Genomic DNA, 24,316 nt, shown 5'->3' with positions numbered 1-24,316 from the left:
TGAAAAAGCCAAATTAGACCGTTTGTTTTTTTGGTTCTCCAAGATATTTTTTTTTAACCCAACATCCTCATTGACTCGATTATTTGTTGTTATTACTAGTGTTTGAAACATAACACACCTTCCCGAGATCATCATATAAACAGATCTATTTCATTCGAAGACTATTCGAATCAAATCATAAACAACCAACTCTGTTTTTTTCTAAGAAGTAAATCAAGCCCATTAACTTTTCAAACCCATAGATTAGGATAATTTGATTGTTTGATATTATTTGTTTGTGGTAGAGTTTCATATTTTCTTACAACCTTCTCACATTTGTTAAACAATTCGAATAGTCGTTGGTCATTTTCTATTTTTATTTATCTTTAATCAATCAAAACTCTTGTTAAGTTCGAAACAATTGTAAGGTTATTTCAAGTTTTAGAATGAATAGAAAGATATAACTTGTTTTGTCAATCAAAATAGCGAACTTCAAATAAATAAATAAAAATAAAAATAAAAATAAAAAATTAATAACAAACTAGTCTTTTAAAATTTTAAGGAATGGATTATAAATATCTATATTTATTAAAACAAAGATTATTTGTGTCAATTGAATAAATTTGATATTAAAAGTTTGAATTGTTGTTGAGTTGTTTGATTTGATTTGATTTTTGATTTGATTTGATTTGATATAATATAGTATTTTGAATTGGAATGTAGTGTAATGAAAGGTTAGTGTAAAAATATATATATATGTATATATAAGAATAATAATAATATTATTGTTGAATAAATAAACTTGATTCATTATCTTTTATCCACTGTAGTAACTGTGAGAAAGAATCGAAAACATTTTGTTTGCTTTCGAGTGGCGAAAAAGTGGCATAGAGCTCGTGTGAGCTGGCAACAGCAACCATGACTGTTTCATTTTGACTTGTGTGATAGAAGTATTTGTGTGGTTTGGTGCAGGTGTTGTTCACTCGGTTCGTAATGTGTTGGTACAGTCTGAACAATCGTTTCTTTTCTTGCTTTTGAATGTAGGGTGCCGTCAGCTTTGGAGACGTTGTGAAAAGTGTTGATCGTGATTTATACATAAAGTGTAAGAGATATGGCACACCGGTGGCTTCCACAGAGTAACCGTGATTCTGTACAGCTTTAGATAGTTCCTCTAATAGGTTTCGTGATTCTAATTCCTAAAATATAATAACATTTATTATTAATATATATATAGTTAAAGTTAAATTGTAAACACTAAATATAGTTATCTAATTACCTTTACAATTGCATCTTTTGATGAACTAAGGTGATAAAATGCTTCTGCCTGAGCAGAGAATAATAAAAGACAAACATCTGGCATAATATAACAAATATAGAGATGAAGGAAACCTGCATCATTGAAATTGGGCAGACATATTGGTGTCCATGTTTCCGACTCTCTGAATGATGATGTTGATGATACAAAGTTCATAACGATATGTATATCTATTTAATTTACATTATAATGAACAAAGATATTGATATTAATAAAAGATTATAGATGAAAATAGAAAAGATTCTTAATATATATATACCTTGTGGTTTTAAAGAGTATTTCTTTTGTTTAACAAAACTAACTAGTTTGTTTCCTGCAACAAGTAAAGCAAATCTATTTTAATTTGAACATAAATGGTGTTATTATTATTATTAACATCTTTAAAGATAAATCAAATATTGTATATACTTACAATACAGATTCATGTCTATTATTATGAATGATTGTTGTAATTTCATTTCTTGTATTATAATTTAATCTTAAACAATTTACAGAGTTTAACAAAATCGATGTATCATTATCAATTGTTTTCATCAAGTTATCCAAGAATTTATCAGTACCTATAGGTAGGTAAGTGTTAGATAAATAAATAAAATTAACATTTTGTTATTCTTTATATATATATATATATATTGTTGTTTTAATAGATAATAATAATAATTACCTCCTAATAGATCACGTAGATCATATTTAGCATCGAATACCGCTTTCATGTTGGTTTGTGTAAGCATCGATACAACCAGTGCATGCATGTATTCCAGTTGTGCAGATACTATCTGTGGTGGTTCGCTAGTGTTGTATATCGATACGAGACAGAGTGGATCACGATGCAGAAACACGAATTTGAATGCACCGGCATTGATGTAACGTAGTTCGTCTTTCTGTGATTCGACAAACGACGACATCGCAGAGAGTGTCGCCATGAATGTATTGAGTTGCACTTCGTCACCGTAACGCGAATAGATAGGCTTACCGGACAACGAGAATATAAAGACGTGTTTGGAATGTTCGAACCACTCCGGTGTCGAACAGTCTTCATGCTGATACTTTCTCACCATCATCGGTTTGTCGAGATTCGCCAATGTTGTCTCGTCTATCTTTGAGAGCATCTCGTCGATCGTTGGTGCAACAAGCGATGCCTTGTCACTGTCGTCTTCATCATCGATCGAAATGCTACTACTACTGTTATTCTCATCGCCTATCAACAGTGGTTTTGCTTTATCACTACCAGCGTTGTTACCGTTCAACTGATCGACCGCTCCACTTTTACTACTACCCAATTGGTCTGACATCATAGCTGTTTCACTAAAATTCTGAAATATCTCTCTGATCCAACTACAAGTATACTATTTCTTTACTCTTGCAACTAACTATCCAAAAAAAAAGAAACTAAGCTAATCTAAACCAAACTATTTTATTTTATTTTATTGTTATTTTTTAAAAGAGTTGTCAACTTTTTTTATTCTATCTTTCTATTTTTGTCAGATTTTTCTTATTAATTAATACAAATAAATACTCTGATCAGATTTTTAATAATTATTTTAAACTTTTTTTTTTTTTTTTTCTTCAAAAACTGAAAAAGTGTGTGAAAATTTTTGGTGGATGGTATTTTTTTGTAGTTCGATAACACATGTAAAATTAAACTCCCGATCATGCCAAGATAGACAATGGATTTTTTAATACAAAATAATTAAAAAATACAAATTTCAAAAATATTTTTGATATTTGGAGATTCTTAAAAAAATCGTAAATACTTTTTAAAATTTAAAAGTTTTCGGCTTCCAAACCAAATATCCTATTGATTTTGTGGTGCCTCACAGCTGTTTAAAACAACAATTTATCTCAAAAATATTATAATATGATGTTTTTTCATAATAAAAAGATATTTTTGTTTTTTTGCCAACCTTTTAAACCATCTTATCACTTATTTCTCATAAATTAAATTAATTTAATTTTTCTATTGATTCAGAGATTTAAGGTCCTTTACCAAACAAAAACAAAAAAAAATTTATAATATTTCTTTTTATTAAACTCATTTCATTTTTAAACGTTGTATACATATATATATTTTCTTATATAAATAATAAGCTCAATGAAATGAAATTTTTTTTATCTTTAATATTAATATTTTTTTAAGTAAAAATCACACAACAAACAATCGTTGATTGGAAAAAAAAAAACAAAAAACTTACTTTTTTTTTTTTAATGATTAGTTATAAATAGCCATAATGATCATTATTTTATAAATGGACAAATTACATTATTGAACACCACTAACTATGAAAAGAAGATGGTTGCAGAAAGTTTCTGTTTTACATGGTTGTCAATGTTATTTTCAGCACCGACCATGCTATCGAATGAAGACTTTTCGAATCTCAGTGATAAGGGTTTCAGTGGTAATATTCAAGTGCAAAGCAATGTCAGGTCCGATCTGGATCATCAATTGGTTTCGTTGCAACTGATGGTCAGATATCTAGATAATATTAGCTACTCTTTCAATATCAGTAATCAAGCGTTTACTCTGGGTCCATTCTCATGTAGTCGCGCCCCTCTGGGTGTATTCACGTTGCTCAACCAAAGTGAGACTGTCTTTGATTCACTCAGTTATAAACTGGTTACAGTGTTAGAGTACGATTTCAATCCAGAGAATCCACCAAACTTACTGACCTGCACTCTTGACAGTGTTCCAGGACTGTCGTGCCAAATAGTAGTGATCGATGTCCGCCATTATTTTGTATATGTAACTCTGATGACAACGCTTGTCGGTCCGATACCAGCGAAAATCCCTATCGATATTTACTATGTATCTTCAGCGATGCAAATCGAAGTCGATAATCGATTTCCATTTTTACAAAGGAGCACTACTATTATCGATCATCTCAATTCCTATCCGCCAACCGCACAATCATTCACAACCGACACTCCGGAGGAAATTGTAGAAGTAATAACCGTGGTAGAGGCATCCGATGTCAGTTCAATTTTTATGTCGATCGGTCCCGACGGTTATGTTCCATACCCATTGGCATGGGTGAACGACACCTCGAATAAATACATCAGAGTCAGTCCAACAAGTAGAAATTTGACATTCGATGGTTACGAGGTTGACAATCAAGCTGTTTTCATTGCAAACTATAATATTACCCTATTTCCTCGACCTGGTATGTTATATATTTAATATTTAAAAGTTTATTTATCGATTTTAGCTTACAAATTAATTATAAATAATAGTAAATGAAATCAATGGAGTGCTATCATATTATAATGATCCCGATTTCGGAGGTATAATAGTGGAATATCAACTTCCAGCAACAAGCATCAAAAACTATAAATTTTCATTGCAAAGAAATCCCGGGCTAAACTTAGAGATTACTGATATTCAACCTTATATTGACAATGTTCAAGCAGTCTATACCTACAACTTTTCACTTCCTATCTTGTCAGAGTATAATGGTGATTTTGCAGTTACACTTCCCAATTCAGGTGCTTATTTATCAATTCCAAGCAATTTACCTGGTATGTATAATTAATAACATAATGATAATGCTGATACACTAGATCTTTTCATTAATCTTAAATTTGTCTTTTTTTCGTTAAAAAAAGAATCACTTATGACAATATATAAGGTAGATGTATTTATTGTATCGGATGCCGAGTTTGTAGCTAGATTCAATATTACTTCTAGATATCCTATATTTAAGATTTCTGTAAGCACCATGTATACTTTGAATGCAGGAGAATCGCTAGTATATGGAGATCTTAACAATGGAATATTCGAAGTCGTATTCCCAAGAATCTTTTATAAGAATTGTCAATTCGATATATTCGATTCGAGAAATACAAAAGTTTCATTCACTAGCCCCCAAGCCTATAATATTGATATGATGGTTGTTCAACAGAATTTTACAACAGCCAAATCAAGTAAGTAAAAATAATAGATATGTACAAAACATATATATTGTTCAAAAATTAACTAAATTATCTTTTAATTTGATATCGAATTATAGTTGTAAATGTTTATGATATTCAATCGTTTAGATTCAGTAAAAGTGTAATTGATTTTTCGAAATCATCAAGTAAATCAATCAATGTTACATTGTACTTTAATTTCACTAGTTCGAATGTAAATGCATTTGATTTGCAATTTAATCTCCAAAATACCAGCTTAACCTTCCCAGCCATCTACAATTACAGCTCCAACGAATTTCAAGTTAATTTCTTTGTTCCCACTGAAATGTTACCAGGTGAAGTGCCATACCATATCTACGAGAGTAAATATGGTCTATTCGATATGCAATCATCTTTTATTAAATCAATTGTTGGTCAAGCTGCTAATCTAACAATATTACACTCAGGTAAGATATCTAGTTATTTAATGTTCGAGATAATTCATACCTCTTTTTCATTTCACTAACAAGAGGTTAATCAATCTTTATATATAGTTGGAGATTTGTTCCCACCAGTGTTAACAAATATTACTGCATATCCATCTGATAATGTTATGTTAGGTGGTGTCGCTCAAACTATAGGATGGTATCTAACAATAGAGGATAGTCCAAATGGTTTCGACTATGGTACAGTCGATGTAATTTCAGATATGGATATCAAACCAATTTCATTGATGTTCAATAAGCTCAATAGAACAACTGGCAACCCGAACTTGGGTACTTATTTGGTTGGCTTTTATCTAGAGAATAGTACTGTCACTCAGACTTTCAAATTGACCAATTTGAAACTCTATGAAATCAGTCTTGCCAAGCCTAATTATATGTTGGTAGATCATTTGTCATGGGTATTTGGTAAATACGATATTCAAAAGTCAATTTTAGTTGAAAATACAAGTATGTATTCCTTGGTATAGGAAAGTTATATTTATTAAAGTTGAATTTAAAACTAATATCTATTTATCAAAAATAATAATAGCACCAATTGACTTAACTCCACCTGAAATTTCATTATTTTATTGTACTCCTGCAGTTGATGTTGGTTCGCCGATGAGAGTGGTCGATTTCAAATTGGTGCTTCAAGACAACTTGGTTGGTTTATCCAGTACACATATTCCTTATGTTCTTTTGACACCAGACAATGCAGATCCAATTAAATATCAACTGCAACCTGAAGGAAAAACCTTAAATGCTTTCAATGGTTCCTTTAGCTTACCATTTGGTTTCTCCACAAAGAATATCTTGGTATCGGTTCATGGCATAGTCGATCTCAACTTGAATAGCAGATCATATACATCTACCGATCTAAAGAACGCAGGATTCAACTATTTCATTAAGAGAAACTTCACTCTGAATACACCAATCTTAGAGTCAGCTAGACCTATCAGTACGGATGGAGGATCGCTTACTCTCTTTGGAAAGGCATTCGGAGTATTTAGAGATCAGCTTAGTGTCACTGTCAATTATCTTGACCAAAGAGGTACCAAGAATTTTAATGTTAATTTCGCCTCTGGTGGTATTATTCAGACTGTTGATATTGGCAATATCAATGCCTCTGTTATCAAAGTACACGTTACATCGCTCACTACCAACAAACAATCCCAGGATATATTGATATATCCATACAACTACATCCCACCACCACCAAAGCCAACATCGAATCCTTCGAATATATGTCCTGGTACTCCACCTTGCAACAACCGTGGAGACTGTACTCCAAGTGGCTGTCAATGCCAAGCATCTTGGACAGGTCCATCCTGTTCCTCCCAAACCATTGTCATTCCAACACCTACACCACAACCAGATCCATCAACAGGAACCAACATTGCCGATAATAACAACAACGTTACATCAATGATTAATGTTGTCGAAGTAAGAGAAATCGATGATTTAGATCAAATCGTCCAAACCTTTAATATATCACAATGGAATTTCACTGATCAATCGAAATCGATGAACAATCCAAGTTATCTTTACAGTTCACAATTAGAACGAACAACCACCAACATCAACGTAACAATCACATACTATCAAAATCAAACAAATATCACATTTGGTGAATCAACACTCAACATTCAAGCATCATCAATCAAATATTCAATTGAACTTTCAAAGTTTAATTTCACCAAGAGCACCAACCTTTTGCAAGTCGTTTTGGAAGCAACAATCAAATCAAACAACAAAGATTCTTGTTCATCAACACAGTTTGGAAGTGAAGATGGTTCAAAAGATGATGTTAAATGGATAAAGATGAATATCGATAAACTCAGTCTTTATGGAAGATTCATTGATTTCGGTATCATCGACGACAAACCAACAAAGATCACCAATAGAATCATTGACGATGAAGATGACAATGAAAGTGATTCGTCACAATTCAGATCGATCAAAGTTGGAATTACACTCCCAGCCTATGACAACATCGCACTTTTAGATCCAGATTTCTCGAATTTGATCGATGTCGAAACTGACAGTTCGATTTCATATCTTTGTAAATCAAAAGGTGGACTGAGTAATGGTGCAATTGCTGGTATTGTTGTTGGTGGTGTTGTATTTTTATCAATTGTCATTGCAGGTTCAGTGTTCCTCCACAAAAGATTAAAGTCAGATAGAGAGGATAAGAGAATGTCTCAAAAACTAAGAGCTATTAAATAAAAAAAAAAAAAATCTCTAGGAATATTGTATTATTTAAATCAAGATATCATTCATACTTGATAAGATCGGTTCAATCTGATTTGAATAACGGTTTAATTTGAAGATCTTTTGTTTTTTTGACATATATAAAAAATATCCAAAAAATAATCGGTATAAAAAAAAACATAGTTTTTTGCGAAACCCCCTACTTTCCTTTTTTGAAACTTCAAAAAAGCCATTTGACATTTGCAAAAAAAAAAAAAAAATCAAAAAAAAATCTTTCGGATTCTCAAAGAACAGTTGTTTTTAAGATGGACACTGTCCATCAACATATTGATGCAGACTTGAGTTAAAAAATCATTAAACATTTATATTTTTTAATTTTTTTTTTGAATTTTATTTTGATCTGATTTGCTTTTTAAATTGTAAATTAATATGATAGCTTCAAAAAAAAAAAAAAATCTTATTTTAAAAAATATCTTTTCTTTTTATCCAGACACAAACTAGAAATAAATAATGTATAAGTATAATTACTATAAAATATTTCTATTTATATTTTTTCAACTATTGATTTGTACATAGAATTCCAATTTTATTGAAAAAAAAAAAGATTAAAATTTAATAATTAAATTAACCATTTTTTTTAATATTTTTCCTTAAATAATAAAAAAGATAAAAATGTATCATCTCAAGAAGTTATGTATATAAACAGTGTAACAACTCAACCTCCATCCTTAACAACCAATGGAGTTTGTAATATGAGGTTTTCAGCGGTGTTTACTGCTTCCTTTTTTATGCAAGTCTCTAATTTCCAACTTGGTTCGAATGCCCTTAATTTAGCCAATCTAGATGCTAGATCTATTCGACAAGATAATCTATCGAAACAATTTTTTGACTTCTATGTGGATGTAACCTATTCACCAACAATGAAAAAAACACAATTACATTTAGAATTCAAAAATGATACTCAAGGAAATTTCTTTATAAATGTCGGAGAGTTAGAATGTGTTGGTTTGTATAAACTAAAATTTATCTTAAATAATAATATTTTAATTAATAAATTATTTATTTATATATTTCTATAATATTATTAGGCTATACATCAGATAATTTTACAATTATAGAAATGAGTAAACCTCTAAATTCAGAAGGATGGTATATGGAATCTCTAGTTAAATTGAATTTGTATACAGAGCACAGATTCCAATATGACTCAAGTTGTACTGCACCATCAATTTACAGTTGTTATTTCGTATCAATGTTGAATGGTGGTTATTTTTCTTTAAGAGTAGAGATGAAAGCAAGATATTCTAGTTTGAATAGTATTATTCCAATTACTCTTAATTTAAACCCTTTTTCTCTAAATATTACCATTGATTCTTCATTCCCTTATAATGGTGAGTATTTATTATTATTTTGCTTGTTTTATAAGAACTTGTACTCATTTACTTTTTATTAGTGGAAAGAACATCAAAAATCCTTTCAATTGATAGTTTTCCTTTAAATGAATCCACTTTTAATGATGATTTCAGACAAAATGCGGCATACATTGGACTTACCAACATTATAGAGGTTGAAAACCTCAATTCTATTTTTTTATATAGTTATGGAGGTTCCGACTATTTCAATGGCTACTATCCAGTACGAATTGAAAATGGTACCACCACTCTCATAAATCCAGCATCAAGAGGATTATATTCATATATAAATGATAAAAATTCAGATGAAATATCTTATAATACAATGATGGTTAATTATTTCAGTAAGTTTTCATTTTAAATTATTTTTATTAATTTATAAAATCTAATAATTACTAATAATTTTCTTCAATACCAATCTAGATTGGAATATGGGAAGTTTCGTTACACACAGTGAAGTTGATACTAAAATGAATGGAACCATTGTCAGAACTTTCTTTTCAGCCTATGAACAAATACCATATACTCTATCCCAATCAACCGATTCTGGAAACGACTATAGATTCACCACTGGCTATCCAAACTCTGGAACAAATTTACGAAATTTTGGGTTTACAACTGAATTCCCATTTTTGGGAGAGTTTGAAGGTAGTGTTTACCTATCCTTTGGTGTAATGTCCCAAAATGTAGGATTGCAGTCAAATTATACAGGTAAGTATATTTTTTCCAAAATAATATAACATATTTAATCAATCTAACCATTATTAAATAGAGCAACCTTATATCAACGTTCAAAAGGTAGAATATATAAAGTTGTCTTCCTACACCTTTTTATTTAGAATCAAGGTGGAATCAAACTATGATTTTCTATCTGCATCTGTTAGAGGATCGATTTTGTATTCATCTCATCTGGTAGATGGAACTTTACAGAGTGGAACCTTTGAGAAAGTAATAACTTCCAGGATTGAGTCCATATCAAACTTTAATATTGTAAATGTACGTGGATTTAGCCAAATGGTAGCTATGTATACACCATATAACGATAATTATGAATTCATTCCATCCACTGTTCCTTTTACAAGAACTGGTAAGTAAAGTTTATCTTTTCCTTTATTTTTACGAATTTACTTAAAATATGTTTTTTATTTTAATTACAGATTTGAACTATCAAAATATAACTTATTTTGAAATAGAAAAAAGAGAAATCGATTTATCAAATGGACCTGTGAGCAATACTATTCGTTTCAATATGTCTAGTATTCTTACTGATCTTATTCCATCGGTTGCTTGTGGTACTGAATATAATGGATCGTTCGATCCAACTGTAAATCAATATGTTATCCATTTTGTTATTGAGCCTATATATTTAGAAGGCCCTTTAATCTTAGCAGTGTATGATGGTGTAACAAAGGAATCAATTTTAATTGATACCAATCTCTTAATAATTAACATAACAAAGTCGAGTATGTAGTATACTGAATTCTTTATAGAAGATTAACTAACTAATGCTTACAAATTGATTAGCCAATGATCTTTTACAACCTAGATTGGACTCAGTTCGTGCACAGCCATCGACTTCTCTTAATGCTTCAGAAGATGGCCAGAACTATTATGGATGGGAATTTGTAATAACAGACAAACCAAATGGTTTCTACAAGGCTACATTTGATATTGTATCTGATTTAGATGTTCTACCGCGTAATGTTGTGATGAATGCTACACACTTTATCAGTGGTTCACCAAACGATGCAACTTACCGAATCATGTTCCCAGTCGAACTTCCTTGTAGATCACAAACCTTTGCTCTCACCAATATTAATTTGTTCGATAGTAACTACACTACTATAGCTTATAGTGCTATAAATACAATCGTCAACACTCCACAAGAACCACAACTGAAAATATATTTAAATTGTTCAGGTATGAAATGTTACAACTCACTTTTAACGATTTTTATTTCCCGAAAATAATTAATCATTTCTTTTTGTTTTTTTTTAAAATTAATTCGAATCCATCCACTGCAGATCAAGTTCAAGAATATATTCCACCCAATATAACTAGTTTGTCTTTTACAGAGATAATCGATACTAGTTCAATTAACAGAGAATTCGAGGCTAGTTTATCGGTTACCGATGGAGACGGTAGTGGAATTTCAAAACGTCATCTACCAATTATTAGGTTGATTTCAGAGAACACAAATGAACTCTACCTGGAGACAACATTGGATACCTATAATACCTCACACGCTACCTACCACGTAAAAAAACAGCTACCGTTTGGTTTTGGTATGAGAAACATCTTGGTATCAGTCACCGGTTTGGTTGATAAACAATTGAACTATAACTCTTATGTTTCGACAGATTTGAGAGATGCAGGATTCCCATACCTAATCAAAAAGCAATTTAGTACCAACATACCGATTCTAGAGACCGCGTCACTATTCACATCGAACGGTGGATCACTTACATTGACAGGACAACTTTTTGGAGTAGTTCAATCTAAATTGAAAGCTTACATCGATTTCAATGATGGAAATGACTATCAATTAGTCACTACTAGCTTCTTCTCTGGTTTGGTACTGCAGTTAAGTAATATAAAGTCGATTAATTCAACTACCATCAAAGTTAAAGTTGTAAAGAATGATATCTATGCTTCGAATGTGCTACTTGTAAATGTAATACGTGTAAATACACCAAAGCCAAGTCTGTCACCAAAGCCAACGAGCCCACCAGATGCCTCTCTTTGTCCAGGTACACCACCTTGCAACAACCGTGGAGAATGTACTATAGGTGGATGTCAATGCCAATCACCTTGGACAGGTCCAACTTGTTCCTCCCAAACCATTATCATTCCACCACCTACACCACAACCAGATCCATCAACAGGAACCAACATTCCAGTGAACAACAACAACGTTACATCAATGATTAATGTTGTCGAAGTAAGAGAAATCGATGATTTAGATCAAATCGTCCAGATCTTCAAAATATCACAATGGAATTTCACTGATCAATCGAAATCGATGAACAATCCAAGTTATCTTTACAGTTCACAATTAGAACGAACAACCACCAACATCAACGTAACAATCACATACTATCAAAATCAAACAAATATCACATTTGGTGAATCAACACTCAACATTCAAGCATCATCAATCAAATATTCAATTGAACTTTCAAAGTTTAATTTCACAAAGAGCACCAACCTTTTGCAAGTCGTTTTGGAAGCAACAATCAAATCAAACAACAAAGATTCTTGTTCATCAACACAAGTCGGAGGTAAAGATGGTTCGAAAGATGATGTTAAATGGATAAAGATGAATATCGATAAACTCAGTCTTTATGGAAGATTCATTGATTTCGGTATCATCGACGACAAACCAACAAAGATCACCAATAGAATCATTGACGATGAAGATGAGAATACCCCACAATTCAGATCGATCAAAGTTGGAATTACACTCCCGGCCTATGATAACATCGCACTTTTAGATCCAGATTTCTCGAATTTGATCGATGTCGAAACTGACAGTTCGATTTCATACCTTTGTAAATCAAAAGGTGGACTGAGTAATGGTGCAATTGCTGGTATTGTTGTTGGTGGTGTTGTATTTGTATCAATAGCAGTAGGAACAACAATATTTGTAATGAAAAAGAAAAAAATGAAGAGAGAAAACAAGAAAATGACTCAAAGATTAAAAACAATACAAAAATAAATCTAAAATCACAATTACATAATATCACAAAATTTTTTTTTATATATGTTTGGCACCAAATAAAAGTGACCAAAAGACAAAAATTAAAAAAAAAGTGCACCATTAATCATATGATTGTCGTGTTTTGAAGACAAATTTATGATCTAAAAATTTTTCGATATATTTTCTCTGGATCTTTTGTGGTTCCTGTGTAAAGACCTGGTATCCAGATTTATTAAAAATTTCGATTTTTTTTTATATTTTTGATTTTCATATCAGGAAAAAGTTTGACGATTTTCATAAAAAAGATGAACTTTTTACGAAAACATATTTTTAGTTTACAACAAATAACATGGACAATAAATTCTTTATTTGTATTGTATTATTTTTTATTGGAATAATTGAAAGAAAAGGTAAGAATAAATCGATAGGTTTGATAAAAAAACAAAAATTAATAAATATTTTAGTTTCTAGTGAACCAATTCAAATAGTTAACTATACAATCCCAGAGCTTGCTATCTATAGATTAAACTCAAGATTATGCTCCACAAGTTTTACAATTCAGTTTGCAGCTGATTTTTTAATTGATAATAAGAATTTATCTTCTGATAATACTTCTTTAATATCTATCACTGGTAAAGAGACTCTTGGAATCAGTTATGGTCTTTCAAAACAAATTTTCAAATATAAAATAGATTATACGTATGGAACTCCTACTCTCAATTTCTCTCTTTTGAATGGTACTTCTCCCCCATTTAAGTTTTCTATTCCCAGTGGAGAATGTATTGGTAAGTTATTATATTAAAAGTATCCAAAAAATCTCGAATTAAAAATTGTAATTTTCCTTTATAAAATAATAATAGATCAATCATATATTTGGGAAAATGTTAAAATAATGAAGCCTGAATATTATTCAAATATTATGTATATGGTTTTGGAATTTCCTCCAAACCTGAAAAACTTCCACATTACAACCATTACTCAATACACTTGCACTACCAATAGTATAGTTTATATTTGTGGATCATCTCCCCTTTCAAACAACTATAGAAACCTATTTGTACAAACTATGCCATCAAATATAAATACTCCACTTCCATCTACCATTAATATTCAACTCTCACTAGATGGAATGGTTTTTCTAAATAGAACTTTTGATTCACTTTTCCCTTGGAATGGTAAGTGTTAAGTGAACTATACATAAATATCCATCTCGCTAATCCAGTCTAAACAGTTACAAGTCCTATTAAATTTGAAATTAGTACCCTCCCAGCAAATAACTCTATTATTACTGAAACCAATTTGTTGGAGAGAGATCAAATTGCAAATTGTTTTACAATAGTTGCAAACAATGGTCCAAGTTACTTCTTTGACCCTGCGTATAGAATGATGGTTAAAGATCAAAATGACACTCATACTACATATCAATCATACTCCAGTCCTAACTACCTAGGTTCATTTTATCTGGTCGAAAATCAAATTAATCTAATAGCAACTTATCAGACTTTTATTCTTATCAATGGTAACTATTTTTTTATTATTTTCAAATTCATATATTAATATTGGTATACTTTAGATCCACCAATCCCTATTACCTTAGAAGAAAAACCAATCTCTCTTCAAGTCAATTTATATTCCTATAGATTTAACACAAGTTCTCCTTACCTCAGATATAGTCTTGAAAAGGTAGAATTTATGGTGAACGTTCATTCACAGAGTATGAATTTAATTACTTCATCTGATAAATTTGATTTCAAAGTTGAATTACCATTGGCCAATTCAACCCCAGGATCATTTTATTCTTCTTGGGGATATAATTATTCAGATTTAAAATCATTCAATATTTTAAGTATGTAAAAATTATCTATATTAGAAATATATGATTTTAACTTTTTGATTAAGACAATGGTTCAGATTTTTATGTAAAGAGTATAGAACGAATCCAATTGACTCCTTATACATATATATTTAGAATAGATATTACTTCACCAGTTGAAATATTATATATATACTATCCCTATCTTTCATATCAATTGGCCAATGCAGTATATATTGGAAACCAAAGTTATATTTTTGAGACAGTTCTTAGAAACTTTGAAAATATAGACTCACTAAGAATAATCAATGCAAATGGAAATTCATTACAAATTTCCTCTGGTGAACCGTACAATAGAAATTTTGATATCCTAAAGTTTGATGACACTATTTTTGTTGGTAAGTGTAAAAAATTGAAATTATTTTTTAATACTGTTTATTAACTCTCTATTAAGCATATCCATTTAATGAAAAATCAATATTCAAATTTGAAAAGAATAATATTGATTTGACAAAAGGACCAGTGGATAATATATTGATAATGAACTTCACTGTCAATGATCCTACTTTGGAACCATTACTGTATATAGATAGATACCTTAGCTTCAAAGGATATTTTGATTACTCAGATAATCTTTTCAAGATTCCTTTCACTATTCCTACATGTTTTCCTAAGGGAAAAATCAATTATATTATCGTAAATTCATTGCTCCAATCTGTTTTAGGTCGTGAATCATTAATAGTTAGTAAATCAAGTATGAACAATTATTCAAGAAAAACTATATATATATCTAATTTTAAAAATTCTTTGTAATTATTTAGACGGTGATTTAATTCCACCTATGATTACCAATGTCACAGTTAGCCTATCAAACGTGACAATAAAAAGCAATCAAAATATTTCTTTGTATTGGAAGATTAGAATAGAAGATAAGAAAGGTGGATTCTTCAATGGAACTATTCAATTACTCTCGTCTATTGATCCACTATTGATGACGGTCTCGATTAATGAAAGTAATAGAATCAATGGAGATGAGTACCTTGTAACTTTCAATCTAGAAAACTTTGAATGTAGATCACAAACTCTTAAACTTTTCAATGCTACACTTTTCGATAGTTCTGGAGCAAATTTATACAACACTGACACAGTTAAGTATGATTCATTTCTACCAATATATGGAACTGCTCTTGAAGAACAAATGAAAGTTAATATTATTTGTGAAGGTAGGTATAAATTGTTTTGTATCTGTTGATATATAACAAAATTTTAATATTTTAATTGAAAAATATAATAGTTCCAGAACTTGAAAATAGAAGTGGACCAACTCTTGTCAATTTAGAAGTTACTCCGAAGATTATTGATGTTTCCTCCAATAATAGGACAATTGAATTCCAAGTATTTACTTCAGATAGTGTTGGAATTTCTCCTAGACACAAGCCCACAATTTTCCTAACTTCTCCTTTAGTCGACCCAATTAGTATACCGATGGAAATATATTCAATTAACACAACCAATGCTCACTATACTGCAACCTATCAGCTTCCATTTGGATATGGAACAAGAGATGGTATCTTCATATCTGTTTATGGATTGGTTAACAGGCAGTCATTTTATAGTTCATATTTAACTTCACAATTGAAATCAGAATCTCTTCCTTTTATGATTTCAAGAGTATTTAATAATACCAGAATCTATTCACCTTTCATTGAAAGTTCATCATCGATATCAACTTTAGGAGGTGAAATTTTGATTTATGGAAAGTATTTTGATCCAAAGTACAATCAAGTTCTCATTGATCTTAGAGATGGATTCGGATATACTTCTAGTGTAATAAAATTAAACTCATACTCTGTTATAAAGATAGAGATTAGAGAAACAAATGGACCTTTTGATGTAAGAGTCATAACAAATGGAAAATATTCAAATATATTTACCATCTATCCAAGTATTATACCCAAACCAACTACAACACCGAAGCCAACACAACCTTCAACACTTTGTCCAGGTACACCAGTTTGCAACAATCGTGGAAATTGCACTTCGAATGGATGTAAATGTAATCAACCATGGACAGGTCCATCATGTTCTTCTGAAATCATTGTGATTTTACCACCCGAACCACAACCTGAACCGATCACAGGAACAAATGTAACCGATTCCAAATCAGATAACAGAGTGGAATCAAATATCAAAGTTATGGAAATCAGAGAAATCGATGATCTTAATAATATCATTCAAAGATTCGAAATCAAACATTGGGATTTCAAAGATATGACAATCAATTCTTCAAATCCAACCTATCTTTACAACACAACTTTGAATCAAACAACAACAGCAATCAATGTGACAATCATGTATTTCAAAGATGAAACAACAATCAGATTTGGAAATCAAGATTTGAAGATGCAAGCATCATCAATCAAATTCACGATTGAACTCTCAAGTTTTGATTTCACATCAAGAACCAATTCATTACAAGTGGTGATGGAAGCAACAATCAAAGGATCAAACAAAGATTCTTGTTCATCGAAAGACTATGGAAGTGAAGATGGAACCAAAGACAATATCCAATGGATCAAAATGGACATTGATAAGACCAGTCTTTATGGAAGGTTCATCACTTTTGGTATTATCGATCAGAGACCCACTGTTGTCAACAATCGTATCATCGAAGATTCTCTTGATATCAATAACACTACTCAAGATTCATCCCAATTTAGATCTACTAAAGTTGGAATAACGATACCTTTTTATGTTGAAAAAGCTATTATTGATCCCGATTTTTCAAACTTGGTTACAGTAGATGGAAATTCGCAAAATAGTTTATGTACAAACAATGATGATAAAAAATTGAGTACAGCTGCTATCATTGGTATCACTGTGGGTTGTGTTGCCGCTGCTTTAATAATTATAACTATTGTAATCATTAAAAAGAAATTCAGATATCAAATCAAAAACATTACGAATATAAAATTAAGAAAAGTAAATAAATAATAGAAAAAAATTAATAAAAAAATTTTATTTAATTTTAAAAAAATAGAGATTATAATTTAAACTAGTTGAAATTTTAGATGCATCTACTATAAAAATGAAAATGGATTGATCTACATATAGGTAGATGAAATAGTTGATTGGTTAATGAGTATTCAAATTGGTTTAGCAAAAGTATACTGGGTAATAAGATGGATTTCCAAAATATGGTATTTGGAATGTTCTCATCATCATCATATTATTATAATGGTTAACATTGTTTTGTTGATGACCGTTGAATCTATTGAATCTTCTGAAGTTGTGATGACGCATTGGACCACTCATTGATGATCTTGTTTGACGAGGGAATCTTGGAGCAAATGAGAAACCATTGAAATCAGGTCTTTGAGTGAAACGATTATTCATGATTCTATTTCTCATGAGCGGTGTGAATTGCTTTGGTTGGGCGAATCTTGGACCAAATAAGAAATCATTGAGTTGTCTTCTTTGAATGAATCTGTTCATCATTCTACGTCCAATGATTGGTGTTTGGTGATTATACTGATGTCCATGTCCATGATTTCTGAATGTTCTTTGATTATTGAAAGAAATAATTCTTCTTAATCTATTTCTATTCTCTTTGGTGGTACTGTTAGAATGATGATTGTTGACTTCACCAATGAATTTGTTTCCTCTTCTGAGTCCAGTGTTGAATCTATTTGAGCTTGAATTTTGGAATTGTCTTCCAAATCTTTGTTTGAGATATTTCTTGTTGGTTTTGTTGGATTCATGATTATCATTCTTTATATTTTCTTTGGAATCTTGATTGTCACCAACAATGTTTGTTGTTGTTTCATTGGTAGAAACTTGATTCTTGTTATCAGATGATTGATTGTCACAATCGATGTCAATGTTTGTTGATTTAAGATCATTGGTTTGCGCAGGAGCTTGATGTGATTTTTTCAAGTGTCTTTCTTTTCTCATTGAAATTCTCTTGCATCTATGACAATCGGTGGTTGATTCACCAGATGAATGGAATCTTGATTGGTGTTTTTGAATCTTTTGTTCGATTCTTTCACATTTGAAACAAGTGTCATCATTATTGGCGGTATTTGTTTCATTTAATGAATTCTTCTTGAGATCATTTTGTTGATGTCTTGATCTTCTTCTTCTTCCTTGGCAACCATGTTCAGAACTTTGATTTTCTTGATCATTTGTTGATGTTGGATTGGTTGATTCTCGATCATGGGAGGAACGTCTCGATCTTCTTGGTCTTGGATCAACAAAGTCATTAAAATTGTTGTTGTTGGTGTTTTCTAATCCACAGAAACGTCTGAATCTATGAGATCCTCTTTCAATTGAATTGAATCCGAATGATTCAATGTTTGAATGATTACATCCTTGGAATCTATGATGTTGACAATGATGCTCATCGATGTTGAATGAAGTTGGTAGATCATTGAATTGATTGGCTACAGATGATCTCCAATGACCTTGATGATGATGTCTTCTTGGGTGCGAACAATGATCATGAGTATCATTGATTTCCTGATGGTTGGATTGTGATTTTCCAAAGTTTCTTCTTCTTCCAAACATTCTTGGTTCTTGATTGAATTGTTGTTGTTGTTGTTGCTGTTGTTGTTGTTGTTGTTGTTGATATTGATATTGATATTGATTCATTTTAATTGATTGTTTGTTGGTGTTTTAATATTGCTTGATAGTATTTAATTCTATTTTAATTTTAATAATTATTTGATTGGTTGTATTTAATTATGAAATGATCAAATAAAAAAAAAGAGCTTAAATATGTTTATCAATGAGATCACTGACAGTTAGATTGTTAAAAAATAGAGAATGATTCTTGCCAAAAAAAGAAAATTCAATCAAAACAAAATGAGAAAAATTGGATAAAACCAAAAAATAATTGTTTACCCCACCATAATTTTTGCAAAATACCTTGATTTTAAAGATAAAAATCATTTGAATTGTTTACCACTCTCTATTTTTAACTATTAAAAAGTGTCTATTTAAGTTTATTTTAAAATAAAATCTTTTTTATATATATTTTTGTTAAAATAATTCTTATTTTTTTTTAGAACTCCAAGATTCATAATTTGAATTAAGTTCTACATAAATATTATCTGTCTTTCATTTTATATTAATAATTGAATCTTTTTTAACTTTAAAGATTTATCTAATTATTAATTTTTTTATGTTTTAATTTTAATTTTTCACGATATTAGTAAAAAAAATGTGCACTAATAATTGGGTGTAACAAAAAGTGGTACTTTTACAATTTAATTTAAAAATTAAATAAATTAATTGTCTTTGATCCAACAAGCATTTTAAAATATTTAATTATAGTTTTTTTTAGATTCTTTTAATTCATTAATTGAAACCAATATTGTCATGAATACTCTAAGGACTTTAGTTTACTTTTCACCTATAATACCTGTTGTGTATGTATGTATAGATAGATTCAGAGAGTTTCCATAGAGATTAGATATTCTAATCAAACGAACCATTGATGTAAATAAAGTCAATAAATGGAATGATATCCCACCCCAGAGATAGATCACAAGCTTTTTGTAAGTTTTAATATTTTAATTATGTTAAAGACTCCTCTAACATAGTAGTTTGGGAAAAAGATAATTTTGGGGCTGGTGTATGCTTTTTTTTAGTTTATAGAAAGATCTTCAAGAATCCAATTCAAGTAGGTTACTCAAAGATAAAACTGCCTCCTAATTATGTTATTAATAATCATATGATTATATAGACAATTAAACCTTTAGATTTTGATGTTCCACCAAGAAGACTGCAAAGTATATTTTCAATTGATAGATTACCACTGGTGTTCCCTGCAGCATGGTTAGCACAATCATACATATTGTAACTATCAAATATACCAAGACAACAACATTCATTTAATTAATACTTAAACGGATATCTTTTAGGAAAAAGAAACCCGAACAATTAAAATCAATAAGAGAACCAATACCTAATAGCTCTTTACTAAAGGTTTCATCTCACTAATGAACGATGTGTACAACACTGTTTTGGTTAGAAAGGTGAAAAAAAATAAAATGAACACATAAATTTTTTTTATGATTATTTTTTATTTTTTTTTTAATTATTTTTTTAATTTAAAAAATAAATATTAACAACGACACATGGATGCTTGTTCAGCAGGTGTTTTGTTGTTGTCGGTGGATGAGAGGATTACCTCTGCCATCTCTGGTGCTTGACCCAATGAGTTAGTATCGATACCGGGCAATGCCGATGCCACCTTTCTAAACAATGCCTTGATATTGAATCCTGCTTTGGCACTTGTCTCTGTAAACATAATTTCATATTCTTTTGCTTTTGCTTCACCTTCTTCCATTGAAACTTGTCTATATATGATAATAGAATTATATAATTAGAAATCATAATAATAATAATCTATCTAGTGACATTGATTTTATATATATTACCTTTTATCAGCTAAATCAGTCTTGTTTCCAACCAACATAATTACAACGTTGTTTCCTCTTTCACTACGTACATCATCAATCCACTTGATGGTATTTAAAAATGAATTCTTATCTATAATAATATAGTTATTTAACAATGTTAATATATATATTTATAATTAAATATGATGAAGTGTGCATAGCCTAACTTACTTGTTATATCATATACTACAATTGCTACTGATGAATCTCTAATATAGGAGGGAATGAGTGATCTGAATCTTTCTTGACCAGCAGTGTCCCAAAGCTGTAATCTAACGGTTCTGTCTTCTAAATACATAGTCTTTGATAAAAAGTCGATACCAATAGTTGCTTGATAGGTAATATCGAATGAATCATACATAAATCTGGTGATGATCGATGTCTAAACAGATGACAAATAGCAGTATTCAATTTGATTTTGATTAATTTTAATTTATTTATTAGTTTTTGTGAAGATCATAATGATCATCACTTATATATATATATATATTAAATTAAATTTACCTTTCCTACAGATTGATCACCCAAGAATACTAATTTATATTTTGACAGTGACTCCATTCTAATTCTATGTATATATACTATTTAATTAAAAAACTTTTTTACTTTAACAAAAAAAAAATGAATGAATGAATAAATTAAATGAATGTTATATGATATGACGATATAATGCAAAAAAATAAAATAAAAATAAAAATAAAATCTATGATGATAATAAAAATTTATCTACAATAAATAGCTAACTTTAAAGTCAATCAAAAGTAGATGGAAATGAGATGATTGATTTATTTGATTGATTGATTGATTGAAAGAGTAGTGATGGGTTGACTTGATTGGAAAAAATAAGAATTATCAAAACTTTATCTAAAATAAATAACTTTTTGATGATGAAAATAATATTTGTTTTTTGTTTTTGTCTATCTGGCTAAACAACAAAGCTGAGAGTATCAATAATAATAATAACTGTGTGAAAAAAAAATAAAATAATAATAATAAATTAAAAAAATGTAATGGTTGTTTGTACCACTTTGAAAACCAAAGGGGATCATCAAATAAAATGTTTAAAAAATCAAAAAAAAAAAAAAAAATTACTTTTTTCATTTAAATTAATATTTTGAACATTAGACGTGTCGCATTTGACTCATGAAATTTATTCATTTATTATTATATAATCAAAGAATTGGTTGGTGGTGATATATATTTAATGAATGAATGAACGAATGATTCATTGTTGTTATTGAATAAATTTATGATCTTTTTTGGATACTTTTTTTTTTTTTTTTATTAATTATTGCAGAATTGAGTGAATATATGATGTGAAAATATTTAACAATAGAGGTTACAACATTATAATGCACAGTTAGTTATTTTATATCATTAATTGATATTAATTAGATGAATTAATATTTTTGGTGATAAATAACAGAGATTGGGTCGGAACAATAAGGACATTGACCAAAGATTCTGTCGAATGAGATGTTTGAGTTGGGAAGTGCTCGAAGCCATTCAAAGAGACAGGTACGATGGAACAACTTTTGACAGCGTTGATTGTTACACTGTTCGTCAGGTATCGTCGATTCACCGTTCTCTAGACGATGAGCATAGCAGATGCTGCACTCGCTGAGGAATTCACGGGCATTCGATGTTTGTTTGTGAGGGAATGGCTGTTCGAGTAGCACCTCAAAGTTGGTGAGTAGCGACTGATCGATTCGCCATCGTGAGAGATTACCATTGAGTTTGGCACGTAGCGGTGCTATGGCGCGTTCGGCACCTAGTAAGCGGCACTCTGGATAGGTGTTTGGCGAGAGCGGGTTGACTTCGACGAGCAGCGAGCAGTTGTTACCCAGAGCAATTCGTCTGCTGGTGTCGGAGTGCGACGGTGTCGACGGATCCAACACCCATGTCTTTGAGTCTATTTCATCCATGATGTCAAAGAATGGCTGTAGTGACTCGATGTGTCTGACCACCGATTGTATCGAATCTTTAAGCGTGTAAGGTGGTTGCAGTGGTGTAGTTATACTCAAGGGTAGCGAGCATTTCAAAGAAGGTGGTTGCATTGGGTAATCTAACGGAATATTGAATTCAAGTGGATAGTGCCTCTTTTTATCATCACTATTTTAAAGAATACAAAAATAACTTATGTATTAATGAATTTGTTTTTTTAGATAGTATCATTAAAACAAATAATACATTACAATACTTTGATTTTAAATGTAGATAGTGACTTGTCGATCGATTCTATTTTGCTCCAACCGATTTGATCTATTTCGTTGAGAATGAGAGAGTACACTTCAAATGGTAGATCATTGCTTTTACCATCGTTAGCTCTACCTGTATCATAGGTAGATTGTCTATCTAATATATCTTTTAGTTCATAAAAGAAATGATGTAAATCTTTACATTGTAATAATCTCTATGTGTTTATAAATAACAAATTAGTAACTTGATATACATGAATGAACAAATTACATACTTGTTTAATTTGATTTAATGAATTCTCTAATAATGAATAAAACTCTGGTGTAGAATTGAATTTACAATCTTCAATAGTTTCTTTTATACTAGATATACCTATCTCTACAGGGTAGTGTTTACCACGAAACAAAATAAATCCTTTATACTCTCTTAATGTCTTATCTATAGGTACCAATAATGGGAATGGATGTTGATATTCATTCATTATAGTGTTTAAACAAAATAATAATTATATAGATAAGATAATATAATGTATTATAAGTTTGTTATGTTCATATGACTACAGTCATGATAACAAAAATCTCATAGGAAACAAACAAGCTTGTAATGAAAAAAATTTATTATTGGAAAATAAAATCAATATTTTTGCTTTTTTTTGCATATTGAAAATTCTTAATCTGTGCAGAGAATATCTCATACAAAGAAATTTTATTATTGGAAAGGAAATCTTTTATTTTTTTATTACTATTAAATTGCTATGTATTTGTTTGTTTGTTTGTTTGTTTGTTGGATTTAGTTTGTTTTTTTTTTTTTTTTTTTTTTTTTTTTTTTGATTGTTTAGTTGAATGAACTTTGA

At 30.1% G+C, this 24,316-nt stretch overlaps 7 protein-coding genes across 7 annotated transcripts; 3 read left to right on the top strand and 4 right to left on the bottom strand.

Moving 5' to 3' along the window:
- Nucleotides 1–520: 520 nt before the first annotated feature.
- mon1 (DUF254 family protein) lies at nucleotides 521–2,586 on the bottom strand (the record flags this gene model as incomplete). Its single annotated transcript, XM_020573184.1, has 7 exons — nucleotides 521–558; nucleotides 782–915; nucleotides 1,075–1,175; nucleotides 1,256–1,464; nucleotides 1,554–1,627; nucleotides 1,707–1,854; nucleotides 1,959–2,586. The coding sequence occupies 7 exons, from the start codon at nucleotides 2,584–2,586 to the stop codon at nucleotides 521–523; spliced, it is 1,332 nt and encodes a 443-aa protein (XP_020437301.1).
- Nucleotides 2,587–3,584: 998 nt separating this feature from the next.
- Nucleotides 3,585–7,890, top strand: PPL_02191 (calcium-binding EGF-like domain-containing protein; the record flags this gene model as incomplete). The annotated part of the gene is made up of 6 exons (XM_020573183.1): nucleotides 3,585–4,452; nucleotides 4,523–4,807; nucleotides 4,895–5,212; nucleotides 5,299–5,646; nucleotides 5,734–6,132; nucleotides 6,173–7,890. 6 exons carry the CDS (start codon nucleotides 3,585–3,587, stop codon nucleotides 7,888–7,890), a joined length of 3,936 nt encoding a protein of 1,311 aa, XP_020437300.1.
- Nucleotides 7,891–8,385: 495 nt separating this feature from the next.
- On the top strand, nucleotides 8,386–13,005 carry PPL_02190 (calcium-binding EGF-like domain-containing protein; the record flags this gene model as incomplete). Its single annotated transcript, XM_020573182.1, has 9 exons — nucleotides 8,386–8,393; nucleotides 8,582–8,880; nucleotides 8,964–9,270; nucleotides 9,474–9,631; nucleotides 9,711–9,998; nucleotides 10,060–10,374; nucleotides 10,445–10,750; nucleotides 10,812–11,207; nucleotides 11,363–13,005. The coding sequence occupies 9 exons, from the start codon at nucleotides 8,386–8,388 to the stop codon at nucleotides 13,003–13,005; spliced, it is 3,720 nt and encodes a 1,239-aa protein (XP_020437299.1).
- Nucleotides 13,006–13,336: 331 nt separating this feature from the next.
- PPL_02189 (calcium-binding EGF-like domain-containing protein) lies at nucleotides 13,337–17,849 on the top strand (the record flags this gene model as incomplete). Its single annotated transcript, XM_020573181.1, has 10 exons — nucleotides 13,337–13,397; nucleotides 13,452–13,772; nucleotides 13,848–14,162; nucleotides 14,327–14,506; nucleotides 14,561–14,833; nucleotides 14,887–15,198; nucleotides 15,255–15,554; nucleotides 15,622–16,023; nucleotides 16,095–17,782; nucleotides 17,841–17,849. 10 exons carry the CDS (start codon nucleotides 13,337–13,339, stop codon nucleotides 17,847–17,849), a joined length of 3,861 nt encoding a protein of 1,286 aa, XP_020437298.1.
- Nucleotides 17,850–17,956: 107 nt separating this feature from the next.
- PPL_02188 (uncharacterized protein) lies at nucleotides 17,957–19,450 on the bottom strand (the record flags this gene model as incomplete). The annotated part of the gene is made up of 1 exon (XM_020573180.1): nucleotides 17,957–19,450. The coding sequence occupies one exon, from the start codon at nucleotides 19,448–19,450 to the stop codon at nucleotides 17,957–17,959; it is 1,494 nt and encodes a 497-aa protein (XP_020437297.1).
- A 927-nt stretch (nucleotides 19,451–20,377) lies between these two features.
- On the bottom strand, nucleotides 20,378–20,656 carry PPL_02187 (uncharacterized protein; the record flags this gene model as incomplete). Its single annotated transcript, XM_020573179.1, has 2 exons — nucleotides 20,378–20,440; nucleotides 20,549–20,656. The coding sequence occupies 2 exons, from the start codon at nucleotides 20,654–20,656 to the stop codon at nucleotides 20,378–20,380; spliced, it is 171 nt and encodes a 56-aa protein (XP_020437296.1).
- Nucleotides 20,657–20,927: 271 nt separating this feature from the next.
- On the bottom strand, nucleotides 20,928–23,944 carry rab6 (Rab GTPase; the record flags this gene model as incomplete). Its single annotated transcript, XM_020573178.1, has 7 exons — nucleotides 20,928–21,162; nucleotides 21,244–21,355; nucleotides 21,436–21,646; nucleotides 21,769–21,845; nucleotides 22,721–23,245; nucleotides 23,581–23,677; nucleotides 23,738–23,944. 7 exons carry the CDS (start codon nucleotides 23,942–23,944, stop codon nucleotides 20,928–20,930), a joined length of 1,464 nt encoding a protein of 487 aa, XP_020437295.1.
- Nucleotides 23,945–24,316: the final 372 nt, after the last annotated feature.

Source organism: Heterostelium album (genome assembly GCF_000004825.1).
Source record: "Heterostelium album PN500 unplaced genomic scaffold PPL_scaffold2, whole genome shotgun sequence".
NCBI classification, from domain to species: Eukaryota; Evosea; class Eumycetozoa; order Acytosteliales; family Acytosteliaceae; genus Heterostelium; species Heterostelium album.
Note: the sequence above shows the minus strand (reverse complement) of the source record. Positions and strands in the feature narration are given on the sequence as shown.